Source organism: Equus przewalskii, chromosome 19 (assembly GCF_037783145.1).
Source record: "Equus przewalskii isolate Varuska chromosome 19, EquPr2, whole genome shotgun sequence".
Taxonomy (NCBI): Eukaryota; Metazoa; Chordata; class Mammalia; order Perissodactyla; family Equidae; genus Equus; species Equus przewalskii.
Genome location: NC_091849.1, coordinates 41,374,141 through 41,400,158, shown reverse-complemented (window position 1 = coordinate 41,400,158; position 26,018 = coordinate 41,374,141). Strand labels below are relative to the sequence as shown.

Below are 26,018 nucleotides of genomic sequence, written 5' to 3'. Positions count from 1 at the left end.
TAAGACCAGGATTAAATACAAAGTCCAAGCCAGCACGTGTCCGGGGCCAAAAAGTCGTGCCCCCTCCCCGGTCAGGGTGAGATTCTCTAGACACAGCCCGGTGACTGAAGAGACCGCTGCCGCCGCAGGGGAGCTCTCCCGGCCCGGGACCTCAGCAAAGCACAGCCGGAGCCACTAAGAGGCCAAGAGGCTGGCGGCGTAAAAACCCGGGGGCGCCAACCTCGACGAAGGGAAATAGGGATGCACGCGGGCGCGGAGGGACAAGCTCCCGGGCTCGGTTACCTTCGGAAATCATTCCTATCGGTGGCGAAGCGGTAGACGCCTCGAAGCCAGTCTCCCACGTTGTCCGGAATTTCGGGAGTCTCATTTGCCGAGCCGGCCGCGCTCACGCCAACCCCAGGGGAAGCCATAGCAGCACCTTCGCGCTCCGCAAAGCCTGTCAAGACGCCCCGTGTCGGCGCGGAGGAAGCACGCAACTTCCGGTCTCCCACTTCCGCCGACCGGCAGGGGGCGCCGTTGCTCCGGGTGTGTCCGACACCCGGAGTAGAGGAACTCTGGCCTCGCGCCCACGACTCTGCAAGGGGAGGAGCAAGGCCCGGCTCTCGTGTCCCCTGGTCCAGTTCCACCTCCGGCTCCCTCCAGGCCCTGGGCGCGCCAAGCCGGTCACCATCACACGTGACGTCTGGGTGATGACTTCATTGGCTCAGGAGGAGGATGCTGGGGATGAGGCTGTCCCAGCCTGTGGGGACGGGGGTAGGGGCTAGCTCACAGGGGATGAATAGCTTTGGGGAATGGGGTTCCCCAAGAAATTCTCCATCAAAAGTCACAGAATGCTCTGGCTGCAAAGGGAGCACTTCAAGTTTATCATCTCGCCGCCTCTCGCAGGCGTGCTCCTGATTGCGTTCAGTCTAGGATTTTTATAGGGAGAGGAGAGCCTCGCTTTCCTGCCTTACAGATCACACCCCCCCACCCGCCCTTTTGAGGGCTGCGCCACTAGCAAATGGTGCAGTGCTTCCTGGAGGTGTCGCTGTCCCCAACTTCGAGGCTTCTGGGGGTCTTCCAGGGCCGGGGAAGGCGCTGGCCTAAGAAAAAGCCTTCGGGTTCTGAGTCAGAGGAAGAGGAGCAGGTGGGACAGGGGGCGTCCTCCTCGGGATCAAGGGGCGTCTCCAGGCGGCCGTGCTCCCGCCCTTTGAGTGCCTCCGCCTTGTCCCCAGCTCGGCGCTCCTGCTCCGGGCTGGACCCAAGCAGCCCCCTCTGGGTTTCTGGACTGGAGCTGGCGGCAGCGGCGAGAAGGGCTGCTCGGGAGATGGTCGCAGTGGTCAGTGGGGCGCGGTCCCCTCTTTCGACTGTTTCGAGCGCCGCCTCCCCTGTTGCGGGTCGCGTCAGAAACGCCCATCTCAGAGCCCCGAGTCTCCCTCTCCCAGATCCGGGCGGGGCGACCCCTGAAGCCAGTCCCAGTTGGGGCCCAGCCTCCCGCCCCGCCCCCGGGCCGTGCGCGCCGCCGCCGCCGCCGCGGCGAGTCCTCTCCGGGCCCCGCCGCCCCCGCCTCCGCCCACCAGAGGGCGGCCGCGGCCCCAGTCCGGGAGCGAGTCCCGCGCCGCAGCCCCAACCGCCGCGCGGGGTGGGTTCGGGAGGCCCTCGGAGCGCTCCGGCCAGGGACGCGCGGTGAGAGCTGCGGGCCCCGAGGCTCGGGTCTGGGGGGTGCGGTGGGGGGGAACGGGGGCGCTGCTGGAGGGACGGGACAGCGTGGGACCGGGGCGAGGGTCCCAGCCCGGGAGAACCCCCTCCTCAGCCCAGTCCAAGCCGCTGCCCCCTTCCCCTTTGATCTGCACCTTCTCCTCCCTTACCAAGGGACGCCCGTCCTTCCGCAGTCGGGGCCCGGCTCGAGCCGGCGTCCGAATAGCGACTCTCAAAGCAGCCGGGGCAGCAGGGGCCGCCCCCCGGCAGGGCATAACGTCCCCCGCCCAAAGGCCCGGCGCAGTCCTGGCAGCAGAAGTGGTTCTCGTGCCAGCGCCATCCCTCGGCCTCAGTGCAGCGCCGGGAGAAGATCAGCTGGGAGTGGGAGAGGGGAACAGCGCATTCATTCATTCATTCATTCACTCATTCATCATCCAGTAACCACACCTTCCACCCGGTTAACGCTAAAGCACGTCTACGGACATTCCCATTTGATCTACTCAGCCACTCTTGGACGCAGGCAGGGCCGATTGGCTTAGCCAGGATCCCCCAGCTAGCAGGTGGCACGGCCTGAAGTGCGACCCGGGTCTCCTGGACTCCCTGCCCAGGGTGCCGCGCTGCCGCTAGTGCCGACTTTAAAGGAGTTCCTCGCATGGTCAGGCACAGCACTGGGCACTGGCATACTGAGACGAACGTCTGTCCAAGAGTCCCTGCTCTGGACAAATTCTCTCAGTCCAAGAAAATTTGGGGGACTCTCCTTGCGGGGGTTGGGGGCACAAAGGCAACGGGTCCCACATGCCCAGAACTCAAGTCACAGCACAGGGAACACAAAGGTCCCGGGCGGTTCCTAGTTCTCCGTACTGCACTCCGCGGTACTGGGAGAGGTGTCCCTTTACATCCTGCCACACTGGATCCTGGGCAGATCCCCCCAGCCCCTCCCCTCGGGGCTGTACCTGGTCACAAGCAGGGCAGCGCGGCCGTAGCAGCTCAGCATGATGACGGCCGCAGTAGAGATGCCCATCGTGGTAGAAGTAGATGAGGTTCATCAGGACCTGGCCACAGGCTTGGCAAGCGAAGCAAGCCCGGTGCCAGCAGCGCCGCTCTCCTGCCCGGGCTGCGAACACTCCGTACTCCCCTGGCCTCAGCCGCTCTCTGCACTGCCGGCGGGGGTGCTGGGCTGATCAGAGGCGTCACCACCCTCCTAGCTTCCCTCCTGGCTCTTCCACCCCAACCCCAACCCAACTGTTTTCCCCATACCCCTGGCAAAGCCACCTCTACTATAGGCTCCACCAAGAACCCCTAGACTTGGTTTCCCTTTTTCTTCAAGTTTGCCAAACTGTCAATCCCCAAACCCCTTTCTCCCACCAGAGTCCCAGAAGCTAGCCCATTCTGCAGAAGTGAGAGGACACAGAGCAGAGGAAGGGGAATATTGAGGCCGGGGACTACATACCTTCTCACAGGTGCGTTCTTCCAGCTTGGGAGGTACCAGGCAGGCCACCCCCTGTCCCAGGGCCTCCCGCCTCCGCTGGGCACAGAAGAGCCGCAGCTCCGCCAGCTCCTCCTCCCCAAGGGCCAGGCAGTAGCGCTCCTGCAGAAACAGGCCTCCACTGTGACTGGGAGATCCCCAGCAGGCAAGACTGAAGATTGATTGGAGAGAAGGCTTAGCTGCTGGGTCAAAGGAAGGCTGTAGAACCTCAAGGAGGTGCAAGAGATGACAGCATAGAAAGGCATTGAGGAGGAGAGGGGAAAGTCTCACTTCCCCCTAGAATGATCATCCCTCAGGTCCTGACAGCCCCGCAGCACTCAGCCCTGTCACCATATATTTAGGTCCTTGCGCCCAATGAATGGCAGCTCCATATCGCTTCCCATTGTGTTTTCCCTATTTATTCCATATTCTGTTTTGCCTCCCCAATGGAACTGTAAGCCTTTAGGCTGGGGACACGTAGGGCCTCAATAAATATTTAACAACTATACTCACTACATTTGTACATTCCATTATCAGTTTTGAAAGTCGTTCACGTCCATTTTCTCATTTGCTCTTCAACTAACCACTGTGGTGGGCAGAGCAGATGGTACTGCACCCATTATGCAGACGTAACAACTCAGGCTGGGGGTGGGAGGTGACTTCCCCCATTAGTGGCATAGCTAGGCCTTAAATGCATGTCCCTTGACTTCGGAACCAAGGTTCTTCCCGCAAAAAGTAAAGAGAGGGAAGGAAGAGAGAAGGAAGCTGGGCGGAGGGAGACCCACATCGCTGTCCTGTGGAGGGAGCTGCTGCAGGAGGGTCCGAAGCCGAGGCCAGTTGGGGGCTTGGCTGGTATCCAGGCCAGGGAGCCCCAATCTCAGAACTTCAGGATCCTGAGGAGACACAGCAGAGGGAGAGGAGTGAAGCTAGGTTTTTCCTCCCTTCCCCTTCTTTCCTCCCCTCCTCACTGCAACCTCCTCTCCGAGCTGGAACAACTTCCAAGCACTCTCCTCCATTTGGAGGATCCTTCTTCAAGACATAAGGACCGCTGACCCACTCCTGCATTTGTGGTCTGATTGAGGGAGGTTGGGGAGATCCCACGCCCCGAGTCAGCTTCCCTTCTTATGCTTGAAGTCACCTCCTTCACTCTGTAGGGCCAAAGCCCCCAGGGTCTGCCTTGACAACACAGATCCCCTGGGAGAGGTAATGCGAATAAGGTTAAAGTCGAACCCCCATATCCTGAGGGCGCTGTAGAGACAGGGATTCCTGAAAAAGGCTGCAAGACGTCAGGCACAAAGGTATTGGTGGGAATGCGCGGAGCTCCAAAGGATGGAGGGCATGTTGATCTCAGAGGGAAGCGGGGCACTCATCCTACCTGAGCAGAGGTCTCCTCAGGGTCCTCCTCTGCCAGGTGGCCTGCGTGGCTGTCTGAGCTGGCTGGTGGACCTGGCTCCAGGGGGTCGAGGCTCTCCCCTCGGTGGGACCAGACAGAGTTCAGCACTGACATTGCTAGCAAAGTCTGCCCAGAAAACAAAAACACCTCCCATTGCTTGGGCCCTGACAATGTGCTAGGCAGCGCTGGGTGCTGTACAGGCATTGTCTCACTCACTCCTCCCAACCACCAGGTAAGTTAGGTGTATTCTTGTCCCCATTTTTCGGATGGCCAAAAGGAGGCTCGGTGAGCATAAATGGTATGCCCAAAGTCACACAGCTAGTAAGCGGCAGAGCCAGATGTTGAGGCCAGGACTTTCGGCTCCAGAGTTTCTGAAGCTCCAAGTCTGGGGTCTCCCAAGATTGGGATGGAGTTTTGGAAGAGGAGGCCCACAGTGGAAGGAGAGGGCATTTTGCCTTTCTGGTGAGCCTTCTCCCCATCTCCTCAGCCCCAAGATTTAGCACCTAATGTTTCTCTTTGCTCCCTGTGTCTCTCTCAGCTCCTCATCTAGTCTATAAACTCCCCGAGGACAGAGGAAACTCTTGTGTTTCTATCTTCTATAGACAGTGGCAATTTCATTACATAATTCTAAGCACATCTCTTCAGCCCTCCTCTGGGCCAGCCCTGGTAGGACTGCAGTATCCTGGGGGTGGGGTGGGGGGGGTGACTAATGAATTAGAAAAGGCATGGGCCCTGCCCTCAAGGAGTTCATAGTCTAGTGGGTAAACAGAGATCAAACCAGGCAGAATGGGGCCAGCGCTGTGGGCAGATATACACAGCACCCTAGGAAGAAATAGAACCAGAGCAAACTTTAGGAGGAGGTTGCTTTTGAGAGCTGAGATGGATTCTGATGGCAGCTGGGCACAGGAGGCCCATCAGCAGTCCTTGGCCTCTATAAGACCCAGCTCTCAGGTTAGGACCAGGGTCTAAACTACAACAGTTATATTCCTTCCCAGCCCTGAAGCCCCCTGAGCCCCGCTTCCGATGTCCTGTGCCACCCTTCCCGGCTTCCTGGCTCCACACCCCTCTGCTTCCTTCCTGTTCGGTCCCTCAGGTCGTTTCCTGTGGAAGGCAGCCAGGATGGGCTGTTCACACTCAGGGCCACTTCCCCTAACAGAGCTGCCCCTGCCCCAGGCAGCAAGAGGTGCTTGGGGGAGGGGGTGGGCATGGGAACGGGGGCGGGGGAGGCGGGAGCATCCGGAGTTCCAGAAGGGGACTTGCACTCTCTCTTCTAGGTTAGTTCTAGTTTGCATGAAATTGTCCCACACACAAACAACGCTCAGAAATCAGCCCTCACCCTTCCATCCCTCCCAGGGCGGCCTAACTCCACCTCCACTTAGCATCGGACCCCACCTTACTAACTTGCTGATTCCTCCCAGAATTCGCCGCCCGCTTCTCCCTCAGGTAAGAGACAAGGCTGAACCCCAGCTCCCGGCCCCCGCGCAGGCGCAGCCAGGTTCAGGAGCTCTCTTCCCAACCGCCCCCGGCCATGAAAAGCAGACCCCGAGCGACCCTAGGGACTGGGGAGGTAGAGGGACGGGGAGGTTTCCCGGGACAGTGAGAGGGAGAAGGGGAGGAGAAGTGTCCGGTCCCGCCAAGTGCCCTCTGGACAGATCCCCAAAGTTTTTCTTGGACTTCGCTGGGCCCACCTTTGAGGCGGGGCGTGGTGTGGTTCCCGACTCCGCTGCGGTGCGCAGGCTGGCTGCTGGGAGTCCAGGAAAGGGGGACTCCGCCGGGGTCTCACCCTTGCTGCGCGCCGCTGTCCGGGCCGTTCTGGACAGATCCCGCCGCCAAGCGCCTAACCGGGTCCCCACCCTGAGGCCTCAGCGCCCGCCTCTGCCCGCCCTGGGAGTGCGTGGCCCTTCCTCTCCCACGCCCCCTGCAGCCCTTGCCCGCCCCTCCGGGATGGCAGAGCGGGAAGCTCGGGGAGGGGCCTGGGGCTGCAGACGGAGGAAAAGATTTGTGGGATCTCGGGGGGTGGAAAGTGTGCAGGCTCCACTGCCCCCTCTCGGTGTGGGGACCGCGCCCCCGCGGGGCCGAAGTAGACACCTGGGAGCCGCGCTTATCCTGGGTCCTCAGACACTAGCTGAACAGAACGCCTTTCGGAGCCTGCACGTCCCCCGAGACCCTCCCTCTGGCCTCCTAGCCCCGCCCCTCTCAGTGTGTCCCACCTCCTCTAGTTTCCTCCCCCTTGTCCCCAGCCCTTTTCCGAGGTCCTTCGTCCTGCCCTTCTCCCTTCCGTCCCTTCGGACCCCTCCTCTATCTTTTGTATTTCTCCCCCATCCTCGTCCACTTTCTGATCTCGGGCATGGAAATCTCTGGGTCCACCTCTGGTCCCCTCGGCCCCGCCCCCGCCCCAGGCTCCGCCCCGCCCCGCCCCGCCAGGCTCGCCCAGCCGCTGGCCAGGAGCGCCCTCTGGCGTCTGCGCATGCTCCCTGCTCCCGACTGCAAAGTCCTCCAAAGGGACCTTCTAGGCTGCGCGCCGGTCGCCCCCGATCGGGTCCGCCCGCCCGCAGCGTCTCGTTGGTGCTGCCGGTGACCTCCGACCCCGCGGCCGCGGGGCGGGGTGGGGAGGCCTTAGCTCCGGGCGGGCGGCGGCTGCTGCAGCGGGACCCGGGAGCGGGGCCCGGCGCCGCCGGGGCCGCGGGGCGATGTGAGTCGGGGCGCGGCGGGGCGGGGACGAGGCGGCTCCACCGAGGCCGCACCGCGCCGCGCCGCAGTCTCCGCTCGCTCCCGAGGAAGCCCAGGGCGGCGGGCGGCGGAGCCCCGGGGCTGGGGGCGGGGATCCAGGGACGACGCGCGGCCCCGACCTCCCCCATTCCTTCCCAGTGTCTGGAAATTCCCCTGACCACCCTGCAACCTAAACTGGCCTCCCATTCCGCAGCACCGCCCCCACCCCCACTTCCCGGACACACCTTCGCGTGTCCTGGAGCCCTCGGAACCCCCTCACTCCTGCGAATTCCCCTGCTAGACCCACAGAGCCACCATTCTCCCTGGATGTCCCCCAGTGTTTCCACCGCCCTGAAATTCCTCAGATCCTTCATACCCTTATTCCTTTTGCACCATGCTCAAATCCAAAACACTCGCTCACGTTTCCCGCAGCCCGCTCATATGTTTTGCGTGCCCACGGCCCCCTCTAACTCCCGCCCCCAGTCCACACCTATCCCAGACCAGACCCCCTCCTCCCCTCCCACCTCACGGACTGTCATGATGTGCCCTGATATCTTAAAGAGAAGAGAAGGGGTCAGGAAAAGGTGCAATGCCCCCCACCCCCCAGCTTACACCCTGTAGTTCTTGCCTTCACCCCCAGCTCTCTGTTGGTGGCTCAAGCCCAGTGTTTTCCCAGCCGCCTGGCAATAGGCTGTGACCCCTCCCGCAGTCTGCTTTCTCCTTCCAGAGAATAAGCCAGGCCGAGAGGGCGGGGGTCCTTTTACCTGGAGAGTTGTCCAAGGATGCGGAGCACAGGGGCCCTGGGCAATGACATTGTTGTTCCAGAGCAGGAGGGTGGCATGTCAAGGGTCCCGGCTTGTGGACTTGTCTACCTGAGGCCAGATCCCTGAAATTTGGTTTATTGTTAGCATTTATGTTAAAATTTTAGGACTTTCAGAGCTTGGAGAACAGAAAATTGATCAAGCTTCCAAATGTTAGATTGAAGGAGCCTGTCTTGGGAAAGGAAAATGTCGATTTTAATGATATTTGTCCTACATCCTGCCTCTAGAGATTATTTAAGCTAGAAGCTTTACAGATATTACACAGTGTACAGATGTTTCCCTTAAAAACTAAGGCCTTGGTGTGGGAGTTGGAAGTGTTGGGGGGGATTGACTTGGCAGTGTCTCTCAGATACTTGCTAGCAACAAAACAGATTCGAATGTTGCCTTCCTGAATCTTAAACTAGCTCTCTTTCCAACACATTATAGTGTCGTTTTGAGAAAGCTCTTTGTGGGGTTCAAGTTCTCTGCAAAGGTAAGGTGGTGGTTTTGGTGTTGGTTGTAACAGGATTCAGATGGGGTCTGAAGGCAACTTAAAAGGTCTTGGGCTGTCTCAGACTTCAGACTCATTGGTGCTCTGGGAGTCTCTCTCTCAGGGCCTCTGGGGCTTGGAATTAGTGGTCCCTTTGCCCTTGATCTCACTTTCTTCATTGGTTTTTCTGTTCCATTAGGACCTGGAACAGATATCCAGATGGGATGGACTAAAAGCGAGTCAGGTTCCTTAACAATTGGAGGTGAGGATGGAAGTTTTCCACTAACCTGTGGTCTCTGTCTCCTATGCTAGGTGAGCCAAGGTGTGTCCCAGAGGAATCCAGGTGACTTCTCTGCAGCCTGCTTGCCATGACGTCCCACCAAGAACAGGGGGAATAAAGTGGAGGTCTTTCCCCATGCCCCTCCCGTGGTCAGCTCCCCGATGGCCTGGGTGAGGTGAGAGCTGTGTATAGGAGCCACTTTGCAGGAGTATCCTAAGTTGGGAGAAATGGAGCATGCAGGTCAGGATTGATCAAGGCTTACACATTGAGCTGGCGTTCTAGAAGGATAATCTAATCTCACAGACTCATATCTTACAGCAAGTTGCAGCCCCTTAATTTCTAGACAGGATTGGCCCATGCGTTTGCTTGCTCCCTCAAGTGGTGTCCTTCCCATCCTAGGCACAGACCCAACTGTTGTGACATATAATCCAAGTGCCATAATCCTGGAGGGAAAAGCCAGATGGTAAGACCTCTAGTCTCCCCTTTGGACAAAGGGGAGCAAACTCAGCATTTATTTTTTCAGTGGAGAAATACCTAATCAGGATTAGCAACACTGTGGTCTGTTTTAAATGCTCAGTCTGCTAAATGTATCTTTCGACCATAAGGTAACACCTCATTTGAAGAGAACATCAAAGAGATAAATTGAGGTGGATGTTGGAATGGTAGTGAGGTAGGAAAAGAGAGAACTTGGATGAGATGGGATGGGCAAGGTGAGAAAGGAGGAAAAAGGAGAAGAGTGCAGGCCAGAGTGTCTGGGACGCCCAAGTTACAGTTTCTTTGCCGAACCTGGCTGAGGGCCCTGGACTGGTACCCAGCTCCTGATGACGTCACTGCTTCTGGGTCCCTACTTTTGTCCATGATGCTCCTCCTGCCCAGGCTTCCCTTCCCTTTCATTACATCAGCCAGGATCCTCCATACTTCTCAAGGTCCAGATTTCATGTGGCCTCTGCGGAGCTCTCTCCATCCCCCCGTCAGCATTAATCCTTCACACATCCTAACTTGAATTAAGTTTATCCACTGTGGCTCTGGCCCTGGACTGAGAGTGGGAACTCCTTGAGGGAGAGACTGTGGCATACAGTTCCTTGGACAGAATAGGTGATCACATCAAGGTGGTTCTGAGGTCCCCAGAGCAGGGCTTTTTGGAGCTGACCTTGATAGCTTCTTACCCCTTCTGCTTCTCCCTAGGGCGGGCTGGCTGCTCTGACACCATGGGGAGCTGCTGCAGCTGCCTGAACAGAGACAGCGTCCCAGACAACCACCCCACCAAGTTCAAGGTACCCACAGCCTGCTCCTCTCCCGAGTTCCCACCAGAGCCTCCTGGGCTCAGGCCCCGAGCTGTCGAGTTGCCTCAGCCACCCTGGAGAAGGCAGAATGACAGGCCAAGGCTGTGCGCTCCTGAAGACTCCTCCAGCTCAGGGCCTCTGAAGGGCCTGAGGACCAGGGGCCCAGGCCACTGCCATCTGTGCAGCTCTTGGTACTACCAAGAAGGAGGAAATGCCACAATAATGCAGCAAAAATGATGCTTTTAGAACATTCGCTCCTGTCACTGTGTCTTTGTAACTTTACATCTAACTTCTTTGGAGAAAGCAGCAAAAGTCTCTATTTGTGAGTTAATGTATATAAAGTATTTAGAACAGTGCTTAACACATGGTAAGCACTATATGAGGGTCTGCTGTTGGCTTTGGGAGGCTAGGGCCAGGACCAATGGACCTGCATACCCCTGGCCTTTGCCACCTCCCCCTTCCCTGTAGGGGGAGCCTCCTCCTCCCCCTGGGCTGTGGAGGCACGGGTTGCGCTTGCTCACCAGCAGAGGGAGCCCTCAGCAAGGCTCTGCAGTTGGGGAGGTGGTGGAGGCGGAGGTATTGGCTCTGCCTTGCGGTCGACTCTCCCAGGGTCTTCAGATTCTGAAACTTGTGATCAACCCCTTCCCGTGTTAACATCTAGTCCTTGGGTACTAAGCCATGGACTGGACTGTCCGAGGTCATCTCACCTTGGTCATCTAACCGTCTGACCTTGGAGGTCAACTAACCACCCCTCCCCTCACTGTCCAAATGACAGAACTGAGGCTTAGAGAACTGTCGTGGGTCAGTGGCACTGCTTGGCCCAGCCCGAGTAGTCACTTGGCGTTCAGTAGTGCTTGCGGTAGAATCAGGGAGCCCCTCGGTGCCCCCAGCTCTGGCCCTGCGTCGGCCTGCCTCCCTGTGGCTCAGGAACCCATCCACACACTTGTTGGACTCATCATTGATCCTCTGTCCCCTGCCCCCCAGGTGACAAATGTGGATGACGAGGGGGTGGAGCTGGGCTCCGGAGTGATGGAGCTGACGCAGAGCGAGCTGGTGCTGCACCTGCATCGTCGTGAGGCTGTCCGCTGGCCCTACCTCTGTCTGCGGCGCTATGGCTACGACTCCAACCTCTTCTCCTTTGAGAGTGGCCGCCGGTGTCAGACGGGCCAGGGTGAGTACCAGCCCTTGCCCCGTGCTGGGATAGGGGCTTGTGCGCCTGGGGCAGATACTAGGGCTGGAAGTCAGCTCACGGGACTGTGGGGAAGTCTCTTGACTGGGCAGGTATTGCTCAGAGGAGAGGGTCATAGCCAAGAGCACACAGCATGTTAATGCACAATAAGCGGACTCCCAGGCCAGTGCTCTTTCTGTTCGCTCATTGCAGCTCTGGTCTGGGTCCGTTTGTGGGCGTATTTGTTGCACAGCCCAGGGGAAACAGCCAGTGCTCCCAGGCCAGAGGCTGCCTGGGAAAGCAAGCGATTCCTCCTGCCTCTGTTACTCAGTTTCAAGGGTCTCTGTTGCCCCCTAAGTAGGAACAAACTTTCTTCTGCAGCCCCAAGTCACATACCCTGGACCCTGTGACTAATGAAAGGTCAGGCCGGAGGTTCTGGCTGCCTTGGGGCTGAGTGGCTTGGGAGTGGTAGGTTTGGGGAGGCAGGACTCTTGGGTCCCTAATGTACAGAGGAATCCTCAAGAGGTTCGTGTTTGTCCCCCGTCACCTGTGGGCAGTGGAGTGTGATATCTTCTCCCGTCCTCCCCAAACTCTCTGCAGCCAGAGGTCAGAGAGTGATGGGTTGTTCCATGAGGTCAAGGCTGGAGCCAGCCATGGCTCTTTGAAGGAGCGGCTGGTCTGGACTTATCTTTTAGGACTAGATCTAAGCTCTGCAGAAGGAGTCCCGCCCAGGATTGTGTTAAATGCAGTTGGGGGTTGTGACTGCAGAGATGGGATGACGGAGCTCCTCTGACGAGGCTGCCAACGCGACAGTGAGTCTCTGAGGCTGTGTTGGCTGGCGAGCATCTTACCCTGGGAGCTCAGGCGGCAGAGGCACTTAACACTGGCTAAGCTGAGAGAGGGGAGGAAGGGCCTTCCCTGCTCCGGGTGGTGTTTGATCCCCGAGGGGCTGCCCTGGGCCCCAGCACAGGCTTCTCCTAAAGCTGTGGGCTTTCTCAGCCTCTTCTAGCCCTCAACACATCTTGCCTGAATAGTCCTTCTTCTTCCCTTCTATCCTTCCTATCCCGTGCCTGCAAACCTCAGCTGTCCCGCACCCCAGCCTAGTTTATTTGTCTTTGTTGTGGCTCGACGCATGCACACACCCAACTAGCCTCCCCTCAGTCCTGGGCCCCACTGTTACAGAGGAATGCAGAATTCCACGCTGGCCCAACACCCCAAGGGCATCTTTAGATTCCCTGAGTCACGGGTGCTCAGCCCAGTCCTGCTGTCCCCGGGATTGTGAGTTGCCACAGTGGAGTCTGAGGGGCTGTAGGGCCAGCTGCATTAAGGAGCCACGCGATCGCCTTGATGTATTTGTCCGTCAGCTAGTGGCCCATCCGTTCTCCCTCTCTGCACCGGAGTTTAGGCTCCAGGAGGTCAGGGGCTCTACACAGTGGACACCTGCTCTCTGACCGGGCACTGGGCTAAGCACCCAGTGAATGAGCAGGAAACGGGACAGACCCTCCTGCCCTCACGATGCTCAGAGGCTGTTGGGCAGCACGCTGAGGGCTGGTGCCCTGGATGGAGCTTATTTTTCTGGGGAGCAAATAACCTGGGTGGTCAGAGGGAGCTGGGGGAGCGTGTGGAGTGGAGTGGTCACTCATCCACTGCTATCCTTTTCCACTTCGATTTTTACTTCTTTTCCCCTCACCCCTCATCCTTATCAAATGATTTAGCCTCAGAGGAATATAGCTGAAGTGTTAGATCTCAAGATGATGGTAATGAGTAGTAGGGGGCAAGGGGCCTTGGTCATGGCTCCTCCCATGGCTCTTGGGTTTTAGAGTGGCTGGGAAGAGTGCTGAGGATGAGGAGGGGCTCTCCGGCCCCCCGCAGGCCTGGGACTGGAGGTCAGGGACATTTCCTGAGCTTTGTGCAACTGTGCAGCCTCTCTGGTCCTTCCCTATTGGGCACAGGGTCAGAGGAGCCTCCTTTCTTCCTCTTCTTCTTCAGGGATATTTGCATTCAAGTGCTCCCGGGCCGAGGAAATCTTCAACCTCCTTCAGGATCTGATGCAGTGCAACAGCATCAATGTGATGGAAGAGCCAGTCATCATCACTCGCAACAGCCACCCGGCTGAGCTCGACCTCCCTCGGGCCCCCCAGCCGCCCACTGGTGAGGAGCCCCGCACCCTCGGTACCCAGTACACACGCGCCCACGCACACGTAAGCACAGGCCCAGGAAGCCCCAGCCTGGGAGGCGCGAGGCAGGCAGACAGGTGGGAGGATGGCTGGGTGAGCCAGCCTTCCAGGACACTCATCCGTCATCAGAGCCACTCTTGGGATGCGTAAGTCCTGGCCCGGGCCAATCAGGTGACTCAAGCTGAGGCTGGGGAGTCCTAGGCCTTGAATCGACTGATGGTCGGGGACCAGACAGGAAGACATAGGTTTCCATGGAAACGACAGTCTGGAGCTGTTTTGCTTCCTTCCTTCTGTCTCCTGGGTCATACCCACATACCTTTCCTGATGGCTGGTGCAGGCGTCTCTGCCCATGACTCTTTTCTGGAGAGGTTCCCACAGTTTCTGCTTGTTCATCCACGGAGTCTGCACTGAGCGCCTGCTGTTTGTGCACTCCATGGTCTGGCCCGTGGGGGCAGAAGAAATGGAAACACAGTCCCTGATTTCGAGGAGCTTCCCTCGAGCTTGCTAGCAGAGCTAGAATGAGGTGAAGGGACAGTCCGGTAATGACTAGGTATGCCTCGACTGTTTCAGATAAGGCTGTTGTGGGGGAGGTCGGGCTCAAGCTGAGCTCTGAGGGACAGGGCCGAGTTTGAAGAACAGAGAGGCATAAGATGATGGAGACTGCCGGTTCCCTGGGGGTGCCCAGGGAGCGTCTCCCCTCCCATTAGAGGAGTCCCAGGATGCCACACACATGGTCACAGGTGGTTTAAGGCCCCCTTATCTGGGCTTGTCTCTTCTGCGCCCAGCTCTAGGCTACACTGTCTCCAGCTTCTCCAACGGCTTCCCGGGCTGCCCGGGAGAGGGCCCGCGGTTCTCAGCGCCCCGGCGCCCCTCGACAAGTAGCCTGCGACACCCCTCGCTTGGGGAAGAGTCCACCCATGCCCTCATTGCCCCTGACGAACAGGTGAGCAGGCTGCTGCCCTGCCCTCCTCGTTGGGCTGGGTCGGATGGGGGGTCGGGACATGTGGTGTCTCCTCCCAGTAGGGATCATGGGAGGGAGGAAAATTGATAGGGTCCCTTCCTGTTGCCAGAAAGGGAGGCAGCTTCCCTGGAAGGTTTGGAGGACAAGGAAGAGGAGGAAACCCCAGCTCTTTTCCCTGTGCTTCTCATCTGTCATCCTAACCCTTCTGTTCTCTCCTTGCTCCCTGCCCTTGGACCTCCTGCTTCTTTGGACTCTTTCCCCTAGTCCCACACCTACGTCAACACGCCGACTGGTGAGGATGACCACCGCACGAGCCGGCACTGCCTGCAGCCCCTGCCTGAGGGTCGGGCACCCTTCCCTCCTCAGGCCCAGGGCCCCGATGCACGGGACCCGCAGGTGTTCTTGCAGCCAGGCCAGGTGAAGTTTGTGTTGGGCCCGACCCCTGCTCGGCGGCACATGATGAAGTGCCAGGGCCTCTGCCCCAGCCTGCATGACCACCCCCAGCACCACAACAACAATGAGGGCTCTTCCGAGTGCCCGGCCCAGCCCAAGTGCACCTATGAGAACGTCAGCGGGGGGCTGCGGCCAGGGGCCAGCTGGAGACTGAGCCCAGAGGAGCCGGGCTGGACTGGCCTTGCCCACCGCAGGGCCGCCCTGCTGCACTACGAGAACCTGCCCTCCCTGCCCCCTGTGTGGGAGAGCCAAGCCCAGCAGCTGGGGGAGGAGGCCGGGGATGATGGGGACTCGAGGGACGGGCTCACACCCTCCTCCAATGGCTTCCCTGATGGCGAGGAGGACGAGACCCCCCTGCAGAAGCCCACCAGCACCCGGGCTGCCCTCCGCAGCCACAGCAGCTTCCCTGTGCCACTGACCCGCCGCCGAGGCTCCCCGAGGGTCTTCAACTTTGATTTCCGCCGCCCAGGCCCTGAGCCCCCAAGGCAGCTCAACTACATCCAGGTGGAGCTGAAGGGCTGGGGCGGAGACCGTCCCAAGGGGCCCCAGAACCCCTCAGTCCCCCGAGCCCTTGTGCCCACCACCCACCCTGCCCGCAGCTCAGATTCCTATGCCGTGATTGACCTCAAAAAGACCGTGGCCATGTCCAACCTGCAGAGGGCTCTGCCCCGAGATGATGGCACCGCTAGGAAGACCCGGCACAACAGCACCGACCTGCCTCTGTAGGGACTTCCCTCCGCCCCGCCACGGTCCAGCCTCCGCCTCACGTTCCGTCCTCTGAACCCACACTCCCAGGGTTCAAGGTCGCTTCACAGAAGGGCATTGAGGTGGGACCAGATGCTTCCCCGTGCTGGTCGGAGTCCCTAAAGATATCAGCCACTGAGTGTCCTGGTCTCCAAGTTGGGGAGAGAAGAGGGTGACCAGGCAAGGAGGGAGCCACGATGGAAACTGTGAAGGGTCCCTGTGATTGCATTTAGCACCCTCCCGTTATGTCCATTTGTCTTGTCTGCCGTCTGCGTGTTTTTTTTGGTTGAAATTTTGGAACATTTTGTACCTGTTGATTTTATTTATCAGTTTATTTTTCTATTTATTGTTTTAAATGTAATTTAACATATTTATTATTAATATAATTATTTTTAAATTCTGGCTTGGTGGATCATGTCAAAGTCTTGGGGAGTCTTTTCTGGCATGGTTCTGGGGGCGCGTAGGGGAGGCCCAAGAGAGGGAGGGGCTTCATTCCGGGAAGTCTGGTGTGGTTGTGGTTTTGGGGACAAGTCTTTTTCTTTTTCTTTCTCCATTTCTTTTTCTCCTCCAAGAAGTCCTGGCCCACAACTTAAAGTTGTCAGAGGTGGATGCTCTATCAGAGGAAAGTGGCAGACAGGACAGCTAGAGTCCTAGATGCAGAGGGGAGATCTGTAATGAGATAAAACCCTGGCCCTCTGAGACTGGCAATGGGCGGGGGGATGGTGGGGACGTGCTGGACCAGATTCACCTTCTCTAGAACCACTCACTCATTCTCCTTTCTGCCACCAGGCCGGGTCTCAATGGGTGCCACTCTCCTTTAACACCTTGGCCCAAAGTGGACCCTCGATCCTCCCTTGGCGTCCCCAGCAGGGCTAGGTCAAGGCTAGAACTTTTAAACAGGACTTTACAAAAAGCCCAAGAATAGCAAAACATGGTGTAACGTGACTAAATAATCTGGCTTGCAAAGTATGAATTCCCCAGAGAAATGCTCCCCAGGAATGGACTCTTGGGGCTAGCACAGGGGTAGGGCCCTCACAGAGCCACCACAGCTGCACACCTGCCTGGAAGTCCCGGCTCTGCGCAGGGCCGCACATGCCACCCACTCATGCTGTTGCAGGAGCACCCTCGCCCTGTCCTGAGGCGGCCTCTTTCCTCTCCCTCCTCTCGCCGGCCTCCCTGCCTCCAAGACTCCATTTCTATGTCAACCCCATAAATGGTTAATCTAAAGGAAATCTAATGTCTATGATGTGCCACTCAGGGCCCAGGTGAGGAGCGGGAGCAGGGTTTGTTCAAGACTTAGGGACAAGCCTTCTTGTCTTGGTCACTGTTTGTACCCCAGTTCCCTGCTCTGTGGAGCGAGGAGACCTGTCCTCCCAGCAGGGAAACGGGCCTGGGCGGGGCCCCCCTGCTTCCCTCTCCTCCTGCTGTCCAGAGCACCACTGCCTGGACCTTAGTTCTGGGAGGGCCCCTTCCTGGGTGGGGATTGGACTGACCAGCTTCCAGAACCCCCGACCCTGGGTGTCACTGTCCATGAAAGGAGTGAGGAGGACTGGCCAAAAGAGGACGTGAGAGGCCCTTCACTTGGGGCCCTGCAGGGCCCCAGGGGGCAGCTGCTATAGCCCGAGAGCTGGCAGCAAACCCTTCTCTCCCTGACATCCTGATCTCTGGGCCAGAGCGATCGCCCGCCGCAGGCTGGATTCATGGCGCGTGGTCCCACGCAGCAGTGGGGAGACGCCATCCTCTCTGCAGCTCACCCAGGCAGCTCAATCCGGCTTTCTCCATGGCCTCCCACACAACTGCTCCTCTTTGTGGCCCCCACAGTCAGGAGTGGTGGTCTCTCCAAGAAGGAGAGCCAAGATGGGGGGCAGGTATGTGCATGCCGGGACAAGGCCTTGGGGTCCTGGCCATGCTGGTGACTCACGGGTCTGCTCAGGCTTGTGGACACTGTCATGGGGGAGCCAGAGGCTTGGCTTGAGTCAAGAGACTGGGCTCTGGTCCTGATTCAGCTATTATCTCTGCTCTCGTGAGCATCTGGTTACCCCAAAGGGGCCGCGGTTTTTGCACCCGGAAAACAGGAGCTGGTTGTCAGAAGTGGTCAATGAGATGATGAACATGACACCACTTTGGAAAGTAGACAGGCCCGGGCAAACTGCGTTAACAACCCAACTGTTTCCGAGGGAAAAAAACACTGGAAGTCACAGCTCTTCAGCCCCGGAGACCTCAGGCTTATTGCTGACCAAGACGAGCGGGGCAGTTAACCTCACTCTCTGGGCTCGCCAGATCCCGGTCAGACCCCTGGGGTTCTCCCAGAGCAGGTCGTAATCGCTTCAGGACACATATTTGTGGGGCATGGGGGGTCCAGGAGACGTGTCCCAGGAATTGTCTTCCAGCAAGCGTGGCCACCAACCATCCCTGTCCCCTTGCCAGGTCACTGCCTCGGACCTGCGAGGTCTACTGCAGGGGTTTTCCTCTGGCTGGGGTGTGAGTGGACAGCTTTCCTGGCGGGAAGGGGCGGGTGGGAGTGAGGCCCAGGAGGGCAGCTACAGCCGCTGCGTTCAAGCCTGCCCCGCCGCCATCAGGGCGTGGCGTGCAAATGGAATCCGTTTCCATCGCCATCATCGTCCAAAGATCATCACCAACATCAGTGAATGTTTGCTGAGTGCTCAGTTCTCCTCTTTAGAAACAGGCCCTACCCACCCCCTGGGCAGCCTTCAGGAAAGGACAGGAGCCAGCATCCTGTCCAGGAGTGACATTTCAGGTCAGACCAGGAGGGGCCCTCCCCAAGCCCACCCTGGGTAATAATAGCACTTTACGATAGTATAAACACAGTCGGCTTTCCACAGGGCCTTGCAGACCATTTATCTCTCTCAGGCTCATGGGGCTGGATTGTTATCACCGCTGTGCAGAGGAGGAAGCAGGCCAGGAGGTGAAGTGACTTGCCTCAGGCCGTGAAGCTAATTAGCAGCCTGAGCTGGGGCCGCCTGCCAGTCGTGTGTCCTTCCCCACCAATGCTCCCGACCTGGCCTGAAGGGGCTTTATTGTCTCAGGTGGGCTCCGGAAAGAACCCGCTGGGTGCTCCCCACTACATGAGTGGGCCAAGTGTCAGCACGAGCCCATTCTAGTGCTCCCACTCAGGAATCCTTTTGAATTCCAAGCCAGGGCCTTGCCTGGTTCACAAAAAGGTGAACCTGCTTCCCCCGAGGGCTGACCCGCCGCCCACCCGCCGCCCCTGCCCTCTCTACTCATCTGATGGCCCGGAAAGGCTCCCTTTATGTGGACGAGTGTGCAGGAAGAAGGCTGGCCTCACCTGCCCCTGCCGCCCTCTCCTGACGGCCTCCCAGCCTCCCAGGAGGCCAGGCCCTTCCTGAGCTCTGGGGTGCTCTCTGGCCGCTCCCTTAAAGGGGAGTCAGACTCACAGGTGGAGGGGGGTTTATAATGAGGGACCCCTGGGATACCAGAACGGTCGTGGGAGACTGAGGTGGAGCGAGAGCTGAGGCAGGGGTGAGAGGAGCTGTGCGGGCCTCAGGGCTCTGTGTCACAGAATCACAGAGTCCAGGATAGAATCTCCCAAGTCAGCCGAGCTAGGGCCCGTCCAGGGATCCCTTCGACAGGATTCCTGGACATGTTTATCAGGTTTCTGCTCATACACTTCCCGGGATGGGGAGCTCACTATCTCCCAAGTCCTCCCTCCACTCGGGTCTTATGAGGTCCCTAAACTGCCTCTTATTGGATCCTGATTCTGCTCCCTGATCCAAACACGGCTAAGTCTGGCCTCTCTGCCAACGGTGCTGAACTTTGAAACTTGGCTTCGCCACTTACAGCTTAACCTCTTAGTGCTTCCGTTTTCTCATCTGCGACATAGGGATAGTTCACAGGCCCTCCGTCATGAGCTCGTTGTGAGGATCAAATAAGAGAATGCCTGCCCGGCATGAACCGTGGCAGCTGGCCCACAGTGAGTGCTCAGCAAATGGCAGGAATTTTCACCTGAACATGGTTATTTCTGGCATAGCCAGAAAGGTGTTCCCGCTCTGTGCTCCAGTTTGACCCAGAACTCAGTGTAGTACCCGGGCCTGACCCTCACCTTCCTTCGGCCCAACACCTCCCTTGTTCTAGATGTTATACTCCTGTTAATGCAGCCCAAGTGAGTATTCACGTCGCTGTCCCTTTTGGCTCTTGGGACCTCAGAGCTGGCCCGGAACCACAAGGTCTTTCCATATAAATATCTGAGAATTCTTCACCCCTCAATTCCCATCTGAATTGAAGTCCTTGGCTCATTAAATCAAAGTCCAAACTGTCCGTTCATTCAGTGACATTTCTTGTTGTCAGTCTGCGTCTGTCCTGGCGTTTAGGGGCACCAGCTCTCGCCGTAAACCTGGAGGTGACCGGAGAGCAGAGATGGGGGCTGGGAGCGTCAGAGAGAAGGGTCTGAGAGAAGGCTGTCCATGGGGGGCGGATCATGAGGGTTTGCTGCGGCGTCTGGGGCCCTCAGCTTAGCTCCTCTGGAAGCTTCACTCTGCCTGCCTGTGGTTGTAGGAAGCTGCCCTGCCACTTGCCTTGCTCACCAGGTGGACCCCTCTCCTGGCCTCTCTGGGCCCCCTTTTTCTGGGGATGCACATTCCTGCCCCACAGCCGCTGTGGATACCTGCCGAGTGGGGCTGGGGACGTCAGGCGTGTGACAGCATCGCTCGTGCTCCCCGTGTAGGTTGTCATTATGCTTGTTCCTAAGGGATTATTAATATAATGACTGAGTTAATGAGCAGTGTGTTGAGGGGGGCAGCTCCACCCCACCTGGTGCCCGCTGATTGACACTGATGGGGGGTTTCCTCAGCCACCCTTCTCCCTCTGGTCTGCTCCTTTAGCTGCTGTGGTATGGCCCCTAGGGGGTGGTCCTCCCTGTCGCCTCCCTCCACCTGTCCCCTGTAGCCTGGCCTGGTTCCCCTCCGGGAAGAGGGTCCCAGAAAGAGTGTGGCCGGGACAAGGTGTGGGGGTGAGGAGATGGGGAACTGGGGGCTCTGACTCTGGGGAAAAGCAATGTAAATGCAATGAAACCTCTCATCTTGCCCGGGTACTGCCTGGGCTGGGAGAGTGGGCCGCCGAGTCCGCGGACAGCTGGGGAGATGGGAGCAGCGATGGAAGGAGGGCTGGAAGGCCGGGGCAGAGTTTCCAGGTGTTTTGAGGCTCCCCACCTCTCTGGCCCAAATGGACAGTTGCTGGCCTCTTTCCTTATTGAGCTCCTTTCCTCCCGGGATTAAAGGGTCTGAGGAATCTACCAATGTATTGATATCTTAGGGTTGGGGTCAGGGGCACAATGTGCAGTCGTAATAATATGGTGGCCTTGATTTCCTAAGCAAATGTTGGACCCAGAGGGTCTAAGATTCAAGATCTGGGTCATGTAGGCTAAGTTCTGACAAAGCCCCAACTCTCCAAAGCTCACAGACCAGGTGGAGAAGTGAGACTCGCACAAGACAGGATTACAGAACCTGGGCCTCTGCCATTTGATAGCTGCGTGGCCTCAGACAGAACGCTCAACCTCTCTGAACCTGTTTCCTCATCTATTAAGGGATACTAATAACACTTACCTCCTAATGTTGTTGTGTGTTAAATAAGAAAATGCACGTAAGCGTTCAGTGGGTGGTTAGCACAGAGCCCAAGCTTAGCAACAGCTGGGTGACATGGGAAAGCTTGCTGAAGGTGGTGGGCCAGGAAGGCTGAAGAGAATTTGGGGAAGGAATGAGGAGTGTGGGCTTTAGGCATTAGCCTAGGGAGTGGGGTTGGGAAGGGAAGGACTGTGCTGTAGGAAGGACGGGAGCCGGGGGGCGTGGCGCTGGGGGAGAAGATGGGGCGTGGTGGAGGAAGGCGGAGGCCGTGGAACCACTGGCTGTGAGCCTGCGTGTGGATGCAGGGGGTGGGCTGTGGGGCTCAGACCAGATGCGGGCGTGCATTCATGCCCTGCTTAGAGGAAGGTGTGTCTGTGCATGTGGGAACACACACCGACACCCCTCTTCTGTGGGGGAGCAGGAGCTTGTGTGCAGCCTGTAGCTGGGTGAGCGCCTGCATGTGTATGCACATTGGTGTGTGCACATCCTGGACAGTGTGAGTATGGGGCCCTTTCAGCATTTTGCATCACCAGCCAGGACACACAGGCACATGCACACACACAGAGAAAGCCCTGCACAGCACTATTATCTGAACTGCACTCCCATCTACTCTATCCCAATCAGTTGCGTTAAAAATACAAGTCTCATCAGGATCTACCAGATTGACTTCACCACCCACTAATGGACAAGGTTCCTGGTTTGAAAGACCCCTCTCAAGAGGGGGTCAGCACAGGGCATGAGCCGGCACAGGGGATCCTCTGTGACTGACTGCAAGTATGACATGTAGGGAGTGGGGAAGCAGAAAACAGGGTGGGAGGCTCTGAAGTTATCACCATCTCCTGGTAGCCTTGGGCAAGCCCCTTGCCCTCCCTGAGCTGTCCCACACAAGGACCCCTGGGCCCTCAGAGCCTCCTCGTACAAGTGCAGTCACACGCTAGTTCCTGAGCCCCACCCAGCTCCCTTGCTCTAAGGGTCTTACACTCTGCTGACTTGCCGCCTCTCCCCTAAGGTCTCCTCCAGGCCCCCTGTCCCTCAACGATCCTGCACAGACCCTGCCCCAGCCCACAGTGCCCCTCTCTCTCCTGCCCCAATCAGAAAGGGGAGACAGGGCCCTGATCTCAGGGAGCCCAGTCTGAGGGGAGACACAGCCCCGTCCTCGGGAATCCCCAGTCTGAGGGGGACACGGCTCGCCCTCGGGGAGCCACAGTCTGAGGGGAGACATTCCCCTCCTCTCAGCGAGCAGATCCAGGGCTCAGCCATCACCAACCAGTTGTTTGGCCTGAGCCAGATGGAGCTGGACACCATCTTCAAAAGCATCCACTCTAGGGGGATCAAGGTCCTGTCCTGCTCTTCCACCTCTGCAGCCGGGGCCGCCACAGTCATGGATGGCTTTATTAAGTGGACTTCGATCCTAGTGCCCTTAGTCAGCTTCTGTCTCAATAGCTTCTATCCCACTGCCTGGAAGCTTCCTCCTCTACTCTTCGAACAGTCCACCCATTGCTGGATAGGGGCTTATGGAGAACCAGCTGGAAGCCTCACCCTGAGCCAGGGGCTGTGGGGGTCCAAGACGAGCAGGAGGGTGGCAAAGGGGAGCAGGCCTACTGGGTTGATCCAGAGAGTAGCCTCCAGAAATGGGGGTCCCATCACCCTGCAGCTGCCTCCTCCCAAGTCTGATGTGTCTTTGGTCCACAGCTGACAAGGTAACACCACCATGGGAGAAGTCTCCTTTGGGGGTGAATGTAGCCTCTCTCCCACCATCGCAGATGCATCCTCACCCTAGAGGAATGCCTCCGTGAAGGCACCAAGATGGCGTCCCAGAAATATGAGGAAAAGGCTGTCGCTGGGGGGCCTTTGAGGGGGAGGGGCAGAGCAGGGAGACTCCAGTGCACCTGGCCTTAAGCAGCTGGCAGGGAAATGACACTCAAACCCTTTGACGCTAGGATTTGGAAGGAGCCCTGCAGGTCGGTGCACTCACAGTGGGGTAGGGGCGCCTTCTTTTACTTGGCTGTTCCCTGGGACCCCGATGAGCTGTGTCAGCTGATAAAAATCTTCTCGGGGACAGGGAGGTGCCTGTGTCCACAACAGCCAGGCAGCCCTGGGAGCACCTGTCAGTGGCCTGGTGTCCTATGGACAACCTGCAGGAGGAGTCATCAGAGGTCAGAGGTCATGGCATCCCTCCCCCAGCCTCCAGGCAGGCTCCCACTTAGAGCCCTGCCAGTCCCCAGGTCTGCCCTGGGCTGGCAAAAGCCTTGTATTTTTCCCAAAGGAAGACCCCCCAGGCCTCTTCCCTTGGGTGGTGGGTTGGGGGCCCATGGGATTTGAATCCACCCAGCCCTGGAAGTTGATCTGCCAGTAACCTTGGGCAACCACAGGGCTCCAGGAGACCTCGCCTGTATATAGCTGGCTACATTCCTACCCGCCACCCCACCCCGTGCCCTACGTCTCTCTCCTTCCTCTCCTTCCTGCCTGGCCGTGGGGGAAAGCGCAGGAGGCCAGGTGAAGGGGAACCCGTTTGCAGCCCTTAGAGTCCTGGAATGTCAGATTTGCCAAAGACATTAAGGATCATTTTTATCAGCTTCTTCGACAAATGCCAGGAACCACCGTCTTTCCAGAGCTTTCTGAGATGCAGTATGTGTTAACAGTGGAGGTCCAATCTGCCTGCATGGGGATCCTTGTTCTGCCACTTCCAAGCCTTGTGACCTTGGGCGAGTCACTTAGCTTCTCTGAGCCTCTGTTTCCTCATCTGTAAATAGGGATGATACAGTGTTTGCCTCGTCAGGTCCTTGTGACATGAAATGGGCCAGTAGACAGAAGACGATAGAACGGTGAACACTGGCTCCTATTCCTGGTGTCAGCGCTGTGCCAAGGGCTCCGTGCACGTTTGTTCTTCAAATCCTCGTGATGGTCCCAGGAGTGGGTGCCACCATCACTCCCACGGGTGGTCACTCAGCCCCTTCTTAAGCCCAAAACTTGGTACTTACTACCCGTGGGGTGTCCCCGTTCCATTTGCCCAGGGTGAGGGGTTGAAGCCAAAGCAGAGGTAGGGCGGTCAGGAGGTCCCTTCAGCTTACTCAGTCCTCCAGCTGTGGTGGGCCCGGCCCGCCTCTCTCCCAGCCCACAACTCTGCTCGTAAGTCACTAATACGCATGGAGCATCTTCTGGGCCTCCACTGTGGGGGGCCACGGAGGAAGGAAGAGACACTGCCCTGTTCTCCAGACACTTGGGATGAATCACTTATGTGCGAGATGACCGCTAAGAGTGCAAGACCGCATGCGTGTGCGTGCCCACTCATGTGCTCGACGCCTCACAGATCAGTGTTTTTCAAATCGCAGCTCACAATCCTCTAGAAATCAGTTCAGTTGATTGGACCCAGCACTTTAGAAACAATTAAACAGAATAGAAAAATTAGGGCTCATCACATCCTCTGGACCAGAATTTTTATGGTGAGGCGAGGCTTTTGTTTTAATTATATATCTTATGTGTGAGTGTATAAGGTTATGATGTAAAATATATTTCTAACTGTGGGTTGTGGTCATAATACCTCAAGTCCTCAGCCTGGTGGTTGGGCCTCTGCCTCCCTCGGCAGACCCCTCTCACTGTTACGGTCCGGCCTCCCTGGCCCCATCATTTCATCTTTCCTACCTCAGGCCCTTTGCATGTGCTATTTTCCCTGCCAGAAATGTTGTTTTCTCACTCTCTTCACCTGCCTAACTTGTATTCATCACACAGAATGCAGCAATGGGTCACATTATCCCCCTCCCTCAACTGATGGGGAAACTGAAACTCAGAAAGGTTAAGTGATTTGCCCAGTGTCACACAGCTAGTCAAAACTGGGCTGGGATTTGAACCCAGGCTTCTCTGATTTCAGAGTTCAGGTCTTTTTCCTAACCTAGTATGACTTGCCAGCTGGCAGACTCACTCCTTTTCCTCCAGGACAGGGCAGTCACTGCCTCCTGGAGTTCCAGGCCATGTACCTGCCCTTGGAGAGCTGTTGGCCCCTGTGGCTTCCTGAGTCTACTACTCCATCTATGACACAGGCAACAATGAGGTGGGCCTGGCCACTGCTGTGTGGACTGGCCCTGCCTATCTCCCAGTCGGAGGCACACATTCTGGGTCTCTGGGTCTCACAGAAGCTGGGGAGCCCCCACCTTTCAGTCACTCCAGCTAAACCCTGCTTCTCAGGGCTGAGAGCTGGCAGACCCCAAATAAAGCAGCTCTGTAGGCTCTGGCTTTGGGGAGCAAGGCAGAAGCGCAGGGGGTTGAATACGGGGGTCACACCTGTTCAATGTTCACGCCCACTCAATAGGGGCCCCAAATTTGTCATTCAAATACCACCCTCATGATCTTTGTGCTGTCTGTGTGTGGCCGCTGGTTAGAATCCACTGATGTAGACGGTAGGGAGAAGCCATGCCAGGGGGCACTCCCAGTCTCTGGCTTCTGCAAGGTACCATTTCTGGAGATGTGGGATAGGAGTTTGGGAGGAAGTGGAGCCGGCAGTGTGGACAGAACCACGGACGTGGAGTGCCCACTTGGCATGCCAACTGACTGTGTGCTCATAGTAGTCCTGCCTGTCAAAAGGAGAGGGCCATCCCTGGGCAGTGCCTTGGCTGGGGGTCAGGCTGAGAGTCCTGGCTGGATTTCATGTCTAGGAGACTGCCCCTCCCCGATGGGGCCCAGGGCTGGGGAGGAGGAGGAGGAGGAGGGAGAATCTAACCCTTAGAAACTCCAGGGCTGGGGGCCGGCCCGGTGGCATAGCGGTTAAGTTCGCATGTTCCACTTCTCAGTGGCCCGGGGTTCGCCGGTTTGGATCCTGGGTGCGGA

General features: G+C 57.8%; 3 protein-coding genes across 13 annotated transcripts in view; 1 reads left to right on the top strand and 2 right to left on the bottom strand.

Annotated features, from left to right (window-relative positions):
• Nucleotides 1-1,028, bottom strand: part of TOMM6 (translocase of outer mitochondrial membrane 6) — a 74,184-nt gene extending 73,156 nt beyond the window's left edge. For all 3 annotated transcript variants that reach the window (XM_070586060.1, XM_070586059.1, XM_070586058.1), the window contains exon 1: nucleotides 283-1,028. In XM_070586060.1, coding sequence (XP_070442161.1) covers nucleotides 283-410 — 128 coding nt within the window. In that variant the 5' untranslated portion in view covers nucleotides 411-1,028. The remainder of the gene's footprint in view (nucleotides 1-282) is intronic.
• Nucleotides 835-6,468, bottom strand: PRICKLE4 (prickle planar cell polarity protein 4). Of its 4 annotated transcripts, none has more exons than XM_070586054.1 (7): nucleotides 6,224-6,468; nucleotides 4,518-4,661; nucleotides 3,928-4,035; nucleotides 3,128-3,265; nucleotides 2,631-2,834; nucleotides 1,848-2,052; nucleotides 835-1,367 (listed from the first exon to the last, which is right to left on the bottom strand). In XM_070586054.1, the coding sequence occupies exons 2-7, from the start codon at nucleotides 4,647-4,649 to the stop codon at nucleotides 994-996; spliced, it is 1,161 nt and encodes a 386-aa protein (XP_070442155.1). In that variant the 5' UTR covers nucleotides 4,650-4,661; nucleotides 6,224-6,468; the 3' UTR covers nucleotides 835-993. The 4 variants fall into 4 exon arrangements, with proteins under 4 accessions (XP_070442155.1, XP_070442156.1, XP_070442153.1 ...); XM_070586055.1 differs by having other exon boundaries at nucleotides 6,319-6,434; XM_070586052.1 differs by lacking the exon at nucleotides 6,224-6,468 and having other exon boundaries at nucleotides 4,518-4,864.
• FRS3 (fibroblast growth factor receptor substrate 3) lies at nucleotides 1,535-16,002 on the top strand. Of its 6 annotated transcripts, XM_070586049.1 has the most exons (9): nucleotides 1,535-1,665; nucleotides 3,046-3,137; nucleotides 5,889-5,978; nucleotides 8,847-8,989; nucleotides 10,000-10,088; nucleotides 11,082-11,268; nucleotides 13,255-13,416; nucleotides 14,228-14,385; nucleotides 14,668-16,002. In XM_070586049.1, the coding sequence occupies exons 5-9, from the start codon at nucleotides 10,023-10,025 to the stop codon at nucleotides 15,580-15,582; spliced, it is 1,488 nt and encodes a 495-aa protein (XP_070442150.1). In that variant the 5' UTR covers nucleotides 1,535-1,665; nucleotides 3,046-3,137; nucleotides 5,889-5,978; nucleotides 8,847-8,989; nucleotides 10,000-10,022; the 3' UTR covers nucleotides 15,583-16,002. The 6 variants fall into 6 exon arrangements, with proteins under 6 accessions (XP_070442150.1, XP_070442151.1, XP_070442149.1 ...); XM_070586050.1 differs by lacking the exon at nucleotides 5,889-5,978; XM_070586048.1 differs by lacking the exons at nucleotides 1,535-1,665; nucleotides 3,046-3,137; nucleotides 5,889-5,978 and adding an exon at nucleotides 7,097-7,227.
• The last annotated feature ends 10,016 nt before the right edge of the window (nucleotides 16,003-26,018 follow it).

Coding starts and splice junctions, on each gene's coding strand:
- PRICKLE4 (XM_070586052.1), bottom strand. CDS start 4,739: ATGCCTGTACAGCACCCAGCGCTGCCTAGCACATTGTCAGGGCCCAAG. Junction 4,036..4,517: donor CTGAGGAGACCTCTGCTCAG/GTAGGATGAGTG, acceptor GTGTCTCCTCAG/GATCCTGAAGTTCTGAGATT. Junction 2,835..3,127: donor AAGAACGCACCTGTGAGAAG/GTATGTAGTCCC, acceptor CCCCGCCGGCAG/TGCAGAGAGCGGCTGAGGCC.
- FRS3 (XM_070586047.1), top strand. CDS start 8,754: ATGGGATGGACTAAAAGCGAGTCAGGTTCCTTAACAATTGGAG. Junction 8,797..9,999: donor AGGTTCCTTAACAATTGGAG/GTGAGGATGGAA, acceptor GCTTCTCCCTAG/GGCGGGCTGGCTGCTCTGAC. Junction 10,089..11,081: donor ACCACCCCACCAAGTTCAAG/GTACCCACAGCC, acceptor CCTGCCCCCCAG/GTGACAAATGTGGATGACGA.